A 10,834-nucleotide genomic window follows, 5' to 3' on the forward strand; every position below is an offset into this window, starting at 1 on the left:
ATCATAGACAAGACGGCAGTGTCCTTGTTTTCACAAGGGTAACACATAATATGTGTCAGATCAAAAAGTAAAACAAGAGGTGTTTGTAAAACACTTATGCCCTACTCCCCCAAATAATTGGATTTTTATTAAGTCGAAGGGGCATATAACTATTTCCAAAATGGCTCGATCGTACGGTACCCAAAACCGAACTTGACCTCGACATTCTTATGATAAATCTGTATACCAAATATTTCCATATGCGGGTGTTGCTAAAACGCGGAACGGAAAACGGAACGGAAAGCGGAACGGAACGGAAAACGGAATATATTATTTTGGATTAAATCACTTAAAATATACAAATTTTATCATAAATGCTATATCTTGTACACATTCAATTCACCACTATTAAATACAAGTTGATATTGCCATGCTCAGTCTTTTATTTACGAAAATCGCAAACATATCAGTCACCTAGAATCGAATTTGAAAGGGGGGGGGGTAAACGAACTCTTAAAGTATTTGACAAGCAAAAACACAAAAAAAGAAAACAATTGTTTGATTCGGTTGGGGGAATAAGTTTCAACTCCAGCATCTTTCAGACTACAGTAACTACTACATTAATTTACATTCACAAAAAATTTAACGATGTCAACTTGAACGAACATTTCCGTAGTAAAAAGGTTATGACAGGGGGGGGGGGGGGGGGGGCAAATATTTGATATCTAGATGAACCATGGACAGAGAAATAAAATGTTTAAAATAATTATTAAGATTACGGTTTGGGCAAACCTTTACAGCAAGCTCGAATAAACATCTCTTATATACACTGGTTGTTAAGATTTTATTCAAAATGGAGTTGCTTTCTATATAATTAAATTCTCGAGACACAAAGTTGGAAAACTTCAATGTGGTAGATATATAATGCAGAATCTTTGCATTCAATGAAGTTAAATTTTGTTTGTTTGCGGTACATATGTGTGTAGGGGGGTGTAAATGAATAACCCCGTAAGAAATGAGTTTGTTTTCCCGCTCATCGGAAAGGTCCGAGAAGTTGTAATCGATCTGCCCCTATTTTTATGTAAGGCTTAATAAATCAATTTTTAATGTGGCTTTGGGCCAATACACAGACCCGAAACTGCCACTCCCCCTTTCATGAATCGTGAATTCGACACTGCGTGCATAATCTGAATATCATAGCTAGTTATTTTTGTCTATAAAGATATTGATATTGGAAAGAAATAGAAAGAAGGGTGAGGGGGTCAGTAAATAATTTCCAACATACAACAAATTTGACAAGCGAAAAAAGGGGGATATGCCTTTGCCCAAATACGATAATCCTAATTCGTGTCGGAAGGGGGGGGGTCGAATTTCTTTCAGTACCATTTTTTCCACGGAGGGTGTGTATAACTCATGAATATGTAAAAGTCTACAATAAATTTTTATTAGAAATGACTTTTACAACAATAATATTGCTCTTTTATCTGATTTATATCGAATCTATATGTTATTTGTTTGACAAAAAATTCCGTTTTCCGTTCCGTTCCGCTTTCCGTTCCGTTTTCCGTTCCGCGTTTTAGCAACACCCCATATATGCAACCTCTGCAAAGAAAATGAACGGAAACTGCAAATAATTGGAATTTTTCTCTGTCAGAGGGACATGACTCTGTCCAGAATAGCACGATCGTACCCAAAACAGAACTTGACCTAGATATTCTTATGATAAATCTGTATAACAAAGGAGATTGATTGATTGGTGTTTAACGCCGAGTCGGCAATATTTCAGCCATATTTCGTCGGGGCCAAAGGAGATGGGCGAACTTAGCGTGTAGAAAGCCCACTAGTTTTAGAGGTATAAAAGTCATATTCAAATTATGAATTTAGTACTTAGAGTAAAGTTCTCATTATAGATATTTATGAAATCATGATAAACAAAAAATTCTGTGGAAAATGTTTCTTATATATATATATATCTATAAATAATGTGATATACATTGGGTTCGAACTCTAGCGATAAAAATCCTGAGTTTCATTCTTTATTGTATCTAGCACGCTAACCACTTCACTACAAAAGTCCTGATGAATTATGGCATTTAAATCTGTGATATGACCATTGACTTACATGTAGTGAACTTCAAGTATTTCTCGAAAAGATATGAAAGCTGTATCATCAGGGACGTAGCATCCGGGGGGGCCAGGGGGGCCCGGCCCAACCCCCACTTTTTTCCCCAACATAACCTTTACTATAGTAAATGTTCATTGATGGGATGGTTGGCCCCCCCACTTTACAACCATAGTATAGTGATAGCAAGGACTGTAAGGAAAAAATTTGAAGTGATAGTAAGTTGGCTTTGAAAAAGTTGGCCACTACCCCCCCCCCCCCCCCCCCCCCCCCCCCCCCACGAAATAGGATTTTCGGGTTTGGGAAATTTTAATTTTTTTTTTTTTTTTTTTTTTTTTGGAAGTAGGTTGGCCCCCCCACTTTCAAAAACAATGCTACGTGCCTGATCATAAAATTATATTTTAAGGTGTGGTCGGTCTTTGCTCCATAATTTTCAAAACCAAAAAAATGTATATTTGTATGCAAACTTTTAGGATTTCAAAAACATGGAGCAAAGACCCACTCATATCAAAAAATAGTGTTATAGTGTGCATGGAAAAATGACTCGTTCTGCCCTCTTTCGTGTGTGTATAGAATATTTCATTGGCAAATAACTTCAATGTTAATGAAATTTGTGCAAGTTGTAGAGGTTTTACATGAAAATATTTTAAAGTATTCAATGTATAATGAAGGGATTTTTAACGTTTTTAATTAATTTTCAACTAGTTAAAAACACATTGCTAGATAACGATAGAAGTGAAATGAACCAAATTCACAAGACTTCTTACATGTAAGGAGACGGTCATTTTGCACATTAAAAGTTTTTGAAAAGTTATCTGCCCTTGATTAAAAGAAGAATTTTTTTGATTTCTCAAATTTCTTTGAAATTCAAATTACTTTTTACAATATCTCATAAAAACACGTGCTGTCCATAGACTTTAAAGTAAAATTCAAGGTGCAATTAATTGGACAAAAATCAAAATTTTGCAAATTCCTTTGGTGGAGCATTTTTATTTGATAGCATCTTCAAAATGTTACCATGATTAAAAATATCAGACCAATCATTTATTAGGTACAAAATATGGTCGTTATACAATGTACATAGAATACCTTAATGTTAGATAAAATATAGGAAAAATTTTGATATAATTCATATTAAATTTTTCACCGTCATGTTTGTTGCACCATAGGCTTATCGCTTGTCGTGTTCACCCATCTTCTTTCATTTCAATATATGCGATATATTCTGCAAAGAATTAGAATGAAATTGATGGTGGAACAACAGACATACCAACCGACAGAACGACAGAAATATTTGCAAGTGGGAATAGATGGAATTGAGATTTTTAGAAAAGTGGAAATAGGTAGAAGACACCCATAAGGGCACTATACAACAAAGACTGTAAAAGTATCGTTAAATTTCATTCAGTGGTATTGAAGGAGTTGCGGATAAGATTGGTACCCCTAAAGTGTAACAGACGGACGGACGTGCAAACAGACGGGCACCCTCATAATACTATATACCACTCGCCCCTAAGTTTCAAAGGGGGACGGGGGCTCTATAGTGGGAGGGGTATCATGTTACGGAATTGAAAAGAAAAAAACATAAAAATTGTTGAAATATAATTGATATAAATTGTTTCAAAATGGAATACCTTATAAAATCCGTGGATATTAGCATTCGTTCAATATATAGAGAAAAACTATTATTACGTTAATAGCGTACCATATACATTTGGCCTCAAATTTCATATCTCGTACGAACATTTTACAATTATAGCGCATTATCCCAATTAGGCGGACACGAAAAGTGCACAAAAAGTTAAAAAAAGAAAAAAGAAAACGAGCAATATGTATAAACAAGTGCATACTCATGATCATTTGCATTTCTAAATTTTATTATCAGTTCTGTCACGGAGGTATAGCAATGAGGCATATATGACCGCAATTTAAGTTCCGTGACGTACCGTGCATCCACCCACTCACTCCTTATATAAAAACAGCAACAGCTGTTACTAACACTACAGGAAATTTTGGTGGTCAAGGTTCTTTGCGTCTTCTACTATCACTTCGGCCATGAAGCTGTCTTTGTTTTGGGTAATAGCAGCATTTGCACCCAGTCTCATACAGTGTGTCCCCAATTACTGGTCATACGGATGGAATAATGCTTGGCAGGTTAGTGTTGATGTTCCTTTACACAAAGGAAATTTTGGAATTCCTATTTTGCAAAATTTTCATACACAAATTGTTTTGCGTCATAAATTAGTAAAAAAAAAAATAAAAAAATAAAACAAAAATGAGGCTTACGCCCAATTTCGATCTATTTAGAATTTTTAGAAGTGTGTTACCTTTTTAAAAAAAAAATATCCATTTACAAGTTTGGCTAAGTGATATATTTTTGAAAAGATGTATACCGAGTGTATTAATTTTTAAATGCGCATTTCTTGCATAAATTTTATTTCTCTTGTATGTTTACTTCTAACGTAAAACAAGAAATGTACGCAATATTATTGTTTTCTTTCTTTTATATTTTTATTTTCCAACATTCTGTAATACACGCAGTTTTATCTTGTTTTTCAACTATCTAGCTTTGAAAATTATAGATTATTCGGGAAGATATTTACTGCCTTTCGTTTCCTAAATTACTAGTTAATTTTCCCTCATTTAACATACATGTATTATGTGTTGGTTAATTCCTCTCATAGTAGTTACATTGATAGCATCTAACCCTCCTGAACAGATGCTTCCATTAAGTAGGGATCAATAAGCTTAATTATCTAATATAATTTGCTGGACGAACGGTTTGTCATATAGGGACTTTCAATGGTACACCGTAATTGACATATTCTATACATAATTCATGCAGTATTTGTTTTGTCAAAAATTTCCGTCGCGGAAGTCTCTGTTGAATAGTTATTATTATCATACATCAGATATTTTACAGTTTTCATGACAAATCATTAACTTATTACAGTACTTGATCCTGTGTGTTTAAAATTGGCCAGGGAAGGGCTATTGAGATTTATAGACCAATTTTATATAATAAGCGGAGAAAAGGCTCATGAAAATATAGCAACAGATTAAAAAAAGGACGACGAAGGGGTCTAAATAAAATAATTCTGACAGCGACATTTGTTACAAGATTCCTTTTAATATCATTATTTAAACACCAGCCTGTGGGGGTGTTTATATCACTTTAAACAATATACGTACCTGTAACAGTTAATACAAGAACGCTTTGCTTCTTAGATATTTTATCTATAATATTCCTTTTTCACTGATGGCTGCTGCATTTGTATGCTAAATGAATGGTTTACGCGGTTTGCTTTGGTAATCTGAGTAATCTATTAAATTCTATATAAAATGAAGCAGGTTTAGGAAAGAGAAAACAAGGTGCATGGATTCCTTTTTATTGCGAGCGTCGCGAAGCGACCTCAATAGACTAACGTGTAAAAATAGAGGAAATTCGGAAGGAAATCTGTACAAATGTCAGGCAAATTTCTCTGTGAAACATTCCCAGAATTTCTTTACTACCCAATGTCCTTTGCGCAAATAAATAAATAGACTAGAGGTACTGTGAGCAATGGGCTCACTAAATGATACCCCCGCTTCCCATAATTTCCATGTGTTGCTATATATTGTTTTACGGTAATGTGTAAAGAGGAATAACTTGTCCTATCAAATGTTATCCAGAAGCTTCTATATGTGACGTCATAGGTACACATATAATGGCAATGTCAATGTTTTGCTATGGGAAACTTAAAATGCGTGTCGAATAAAAAAGTTAAATAGGAGGTGCACAGTGGCAATATGTAATAAAGATTCTGTGAAAGTTTCATTAAAGTTCACTCAGTAGTATAAGAGGAGTTGCGGATAAGAGATAAAGCGTAACAGACGGACGGATGGAAATACCGATTACTATATACCCTCCCACTTTTCAAGCGGTGGGTATAATAATAACGTAAAGCATAAAAGGCTTTCAGTTTGTAGTTTGTCTACACGTATTCCTATAAGGACATAGTCTGAAGCTGATCGAAGGATTATGGGGGAAAGGCTTTGTACGTCATAGTTTATTTATTCATTTCAAGATTTTAAGGAAAGAAATGTTCATAGCATGAAATATGGAGATGACGAACTGAAATCAAGCTCAGAAGTCAATTCAAGTAGTCCATACAAACAAGAAGATGAGCAAACAAGGACTTCTTTACATGAGATATGGGATCAGGTCATATGGAGCAGTAAGCATCTCATGTTGACAGACATACCGGCTGTTTGCTCCATGTCATGCTCAGGCAAACGGAAAAAAATCTGTAAACATTTCATTGCGTTATAATGGCAAAACACCAGAATTCGCCGTAATGCTAAATTTATTAGGCGACAAGGTCTTTGTATTGATCAAAAAACTTGTGTAATAATAAACATGTATATACTTTTTATGAGACTGTTGATATTTTTGTCGTATCAACTTGTTTGTCAATATCATGTCTCGTTTTAAAAAATTTTCTTACTTACGGAGTATTCTTGCTTAGTAAGATTACGATCTTGTTGACATCTTCACGTATTCCATTGAACTATTTTTCTCAATACAATATCCAAATAGGTAACGAACGTGTCATACTTTATTATAGTTTTTATTTCTTAGATATATGGAGTCGACATATGTAATTGAATTAACGATTGTCGATACATCTAATGTCGACTCGAAGGCTGCGTCTTCTTATGTTTGATATATTCTGCTTCGGATGAATACATACATGTTCTTCTGATAAGGTGGCGCAATTGGTATCCCGAGAAATTCCTCCCCCCCCCAAATAAAATGTCGAAAGACCTTTTAAAACCAAAAACTGCATCAAGACCCAATTAGCGTTCATAAATATGAATCATGCTCCGAAGCATAAACTTTGTCGCACTCATTTATGCTCTCAGTCCCGCCTTAAAAAATGAACTTGTGGTGGTTAAGTGAAACAGGTATTTAAAAAAAGAGCTTTATAAAGTTTGAGGCCCTGCAAGAAGCAAGAAGTTGTAAAAGCCTAGGATAAAGCAATACTTTGAAAAATATTACGCTTTTTTCGCCTTTTCGACTCAATACTGAATTTGATATTTTTCAGCAAAGTTAAAGCTCAACGTTACTTTATACAGTTCATACCTGATCTTTTAATTCATGTTTTTATTCATTATAATTTATTTTCACGAATTGTTTTATTATTATTCGTCGGGAATATTCATGGAAGTAATTTGTTTAAGTATCGTAAGATGATGAACGTAATTAATTCCAAATAAATTAAGGCAATTTATGTATGCTGTCATAATATGAATTAAATCAAGCATTGATCTTGAAAGCTTAAGCTCAATGATATTTAAACGTTTCTACTTCTACTTACAGGTATATATTTTTAGTTTAATTGTACATTTCTCATAGCAAAATCGTATTTTTCCTCTTATAAATTTCAGATATATCGAAGACAGAAATTAAAAATATATACATTAAATTAAATTTTAAGACAAATTATGCCGAATATTGACGAAAGTGGGTGGTAGAAGTATCTTGGGCTCAGTACGGAAATCCTATGACCTGATTTCGCGCCAAGCACGATTAAGTGGTCATTGAAAAGTTAAAACCCATACCTTTCCGGAAATTCCATGAACAGGGAAGTGGTCACTTGAGTATCATCAAAGTACTGTAGCTGAAATCTGGGACGGATCTACGTAGCATACTTACTGTTTTCTAGCTGCAATCTCAAAACTATTTGCAAAGTTCATATAATTAAGGCTGTTGAATTACATATTTTGTATTGACTACTACGCTTAATTGACAAGAGAAAACGCTCACCTAAATAACTTTGACCATGTTGTTCTTCACCAGATTCTTCCCCTTGTAATACCTATTGTTGCTCAACCCGGGGTCATGATGTGGACAATGAAATTATAAAAGTCTTTGTTTGTTAGTACGGGAATTAATGTCGCAGCTGTTGAAGAAAAAATACATAACCCGCGCAAGCGCGTAAACCCGCATTTCGATGATCTCAAGTTCAGATATTTTTGAATGAGTGGCACTCTAGCTCTCCAGTCTATCAATGTATATTTTTTCGGAGAGCTGCAGTTCTGCAGCAAGTTCATGAACCAGAAGGCTTTACACCTGTATATTTCTCATTAAGCGCCAACGCGCTTCATCAAATATGCTGGTGTGAAACATCGCAGTTTATGTCCTCATGATTTTTCAAAAATTAAATTTAATTCCTTATTATTCATTTATTCAGAGTTAAGTATTACTATTAATTCACATTGATGTTAAATATTTATTTTCCTTTTCTTTTAGGATCTTCCGTTTTGCTCAAACGATCCTGTCCCATGTGACATGGCTTTGAAAATGTACGCCTCGAAATCTCGCAATTCTCCTGAGATTTACTCCACCGACAGAGAAATATGTACATGTCCACATGGAAACACGTGTCCCAGTGGCTGGAGCACACGTGGAGAAAAAACCATTACAAGAGACATCCTATCAAAAGGTAAAACAGATCATCTCAAAGACAGAGGTGAATATATATTAGTCCGATTCATTGACTGATTATTTTATTACTGAGTGCCACATCTAATGGTTTTGGCACTCAGGACCAGCAGTGAGGATGGTTTTTCACGTCGACGACTTCCTAGTTCAAAATATCTGACGTTTTCTCGACTTTTTTCACGATTTTGATATTTTACATGCTAGGAAAACGTCAGAACTGGCGCCATTACAAAGACATGAAACTTCACTGTTTCCAACCGGAGCTGATTTTCAATACTTGCGAAGTGACTTTAATGCCGAATTTACAATTTATCAATAACGCAATGATACTAGTATACCTACCACCATCGATTTAAAGACAATATTACTCCCTATTTCGATAGAGGCTAAAACAAGTTTTAAAATCCACGAAATTGAAAGAAAACTCGACGGTCTGTTAAAATGTTTTCACTGGGCTGTATATTTTATAAGCAGCCAATAAAAAACGATATTGGTATATATAAGTACTTAAAGCATTGAACTGTTGATAAGTTATGAATTCAGCATTTCATTCGGTTCGCAAATAATGAAAATCAACAAGAGAAAGCAGCCTTCAATTCGAGGCGACAATTTTCCAATTAACGTGAGTTCAGACATTTTCAAGGCACGTAAAAAAATCAAAACCGTAAAAAAGCCTGGAAAACGTCATGTATATCGGGCTTACGACTGGTCATAGACCAGGGGACCTTATATGATATTAAGGAGGTTTCGTCCGTCCGTCTATCTGTGTTTGTACATGTTAGAAAAGTTCGTGGATTTTTTAAATATTTTATTTATTTACTAGTGGGGTGTATTTTTCTTGTATAACAGAAAGCATACATTTCCAGTTAGGATCATTATAAACTACAAAAATTCCTTGACAAGCAAAGAAAAAGAAAAAGTCATCAGACGAGATTATTGAGGGAACACATAGCTATGCCCCCTCCCCCCTTTCCGTGGTACAAAGGGCCATGTATAAAACGACAAACTTCAATATCTCAACTGAAGTGACGTAACCACCAAAAGTAATTCAACCAGATTTAAAAAATACAATTCATCATTGCCGTGTATTTTAGATTCGGAGGTCATTAATAAGGTCGACATTAACGCACTTTGAAAAAAAAAATTCTAGGTTCGTTAACTTTGTATCAGTTTACTTACGAAAAAATCATTGTGCGTAATTTTTTTTCAAATGCGTTGTAACATAGCCTATCATGTTCTTCCTTTTAATATATTAACTTATAAAACATCTATTGTAGGAAAACGAATCGGGATTGCATTGCACTACTGTAACCCAATAGGAGGAGAAAGAACATGCGGTGATGATGAGGTAGCAATGGTGATGGAGGGTGGAAATATTCCGGAAAAAATAAGAAATGTTAACTGTAAATGCCCTAGCGATGACCCTTTGAAAATCAAGAAAAGCTACTACGTTGGCTGGAAGAAGAATCATGACCTTGTCTGCGCCATGGTAAGAGAGTGTTCAGTATTTGCTTTAAAAAAAAGTTTAATAAAATGTACTCATTGCCTCATATTCATTTTAAAAATGCATTACAACTACTATTTCAAAATAATCTTGTTCACAGGAAAGCATCGCCTTTATATTTTTTCGCTGTATTTGTTTACTTTGTACATGTGCATAATATTGTGCTATTTTGCGTTTTAGCCACAATGTAACATCAACCGTTCGGATGGTGGAAAGTGTCAACAAGTACAGCGAGTGAAAGACCCAGTCACTTGGCTGGTATATTACGTTGTTACAAACCTGTGTGAATGTCCAAGTGGTTACGATTGTGTTCAGGAGGATAGACAAAACCTTTTCTATGGCTATTGCCAACGTATCAATGCATAAACTGATGTTTAAAAAGATTTTTTTTAATTTTTTTTGTATTTGCTTTTACTTTTATATTGCTAAATATAAGGCATTTCTGTGTTATAATTTTTACTCATTAGATTACAGTATTGTTTGTATCTTTTATTCATAAGAAAATAAATATGATATTATATATTAAAACTCTTTTTACGGTATATTGCGTACCTTGTTAATAAGTGAACAGCTGAAAGATATAATACACTGTATAAATAGTCACACTAGTCGCGGGTGGTAACATAGTTTTAAGCAGGTGTTGCATGTTATAAAAAGGGCGAAATCGGAAATCAGATATAAAAAGGTTGTACATATCGGGTTTAATGTCTTTGATCGACGAACTAGCGACGATATCTTAGGT

The 10,834-nt window shown here is 34.5% G+C and overlaps 1 protein-coding gene across 1 annotated transcript; it reads left to right on the forward strand.

The window, feature by feature from the left end:
* Positions 1-4,023: 4,023 nt before the first annotated feature.
* Positions 4,024-10,634, forward strand: LOC134262798 (uncharacterized). Its single transcript, XM_062745127.1, has 4 exons — positions 4,024-4,255; positions 8,397-8,589; positions 9,866-10,077; positions 10,273-10,634. The coding sequence occupies exons 1-4, from the start codon at positions 4,157-4,159 to the stop codon at positions 10,456-10,458; spliced, it is 690 nt and encodes a 229-aa protein (XP_062601111.1). The 5' UTR covers positions 4,024-4,156; the 3' UTR covers positions 10,459-10,634.
* Positions 10,635-10,834: the final 200 nt, after the last annotated feature.

This window comes from Saccostrea cucullata, unplaced genomic scaffold, assembly GCF_032062105.1.
Source record: "Saccostrea cucullata isolate Sc308-1 unplaced genomic scaffold, CSIRO_AGI_Scuc_v1 ctg650, whole genome shotgun sequence".
In the NCBI taxonomy this organism is placed as follows: domain Eukaryota; kingdom Metazoa; phylum Mollusca; class Bivalvia; order Ostreida; family Ostreidae; genus Saccostrea; species Saccostrea cuccullata.

Bases quoted from the DNA above. Each gene is read 5' to 3' on its own strand.
- LOC134262798 (XM_062745127.1), top strand. From the start codon at position 4,157: ATGAAGCTGTCTTTGTTTTGGGTAATAGCAGCATTTGCACCCAGTCTC. The intron at 8,590-9,865 runs GTAAAACAGATC...CATCTATTGTAG, and splicing joins AAGAGACATCCTATCAAAAG to GAAAACGAATCGGGATTGCA. The intron at 10,078-10,272 runs GTAAGAGAGTGT...TTTGCGTTTTAG, and splicing joins ATGACCTTGTCTGCGCCATG to CCACAATGTAACATCAACCG.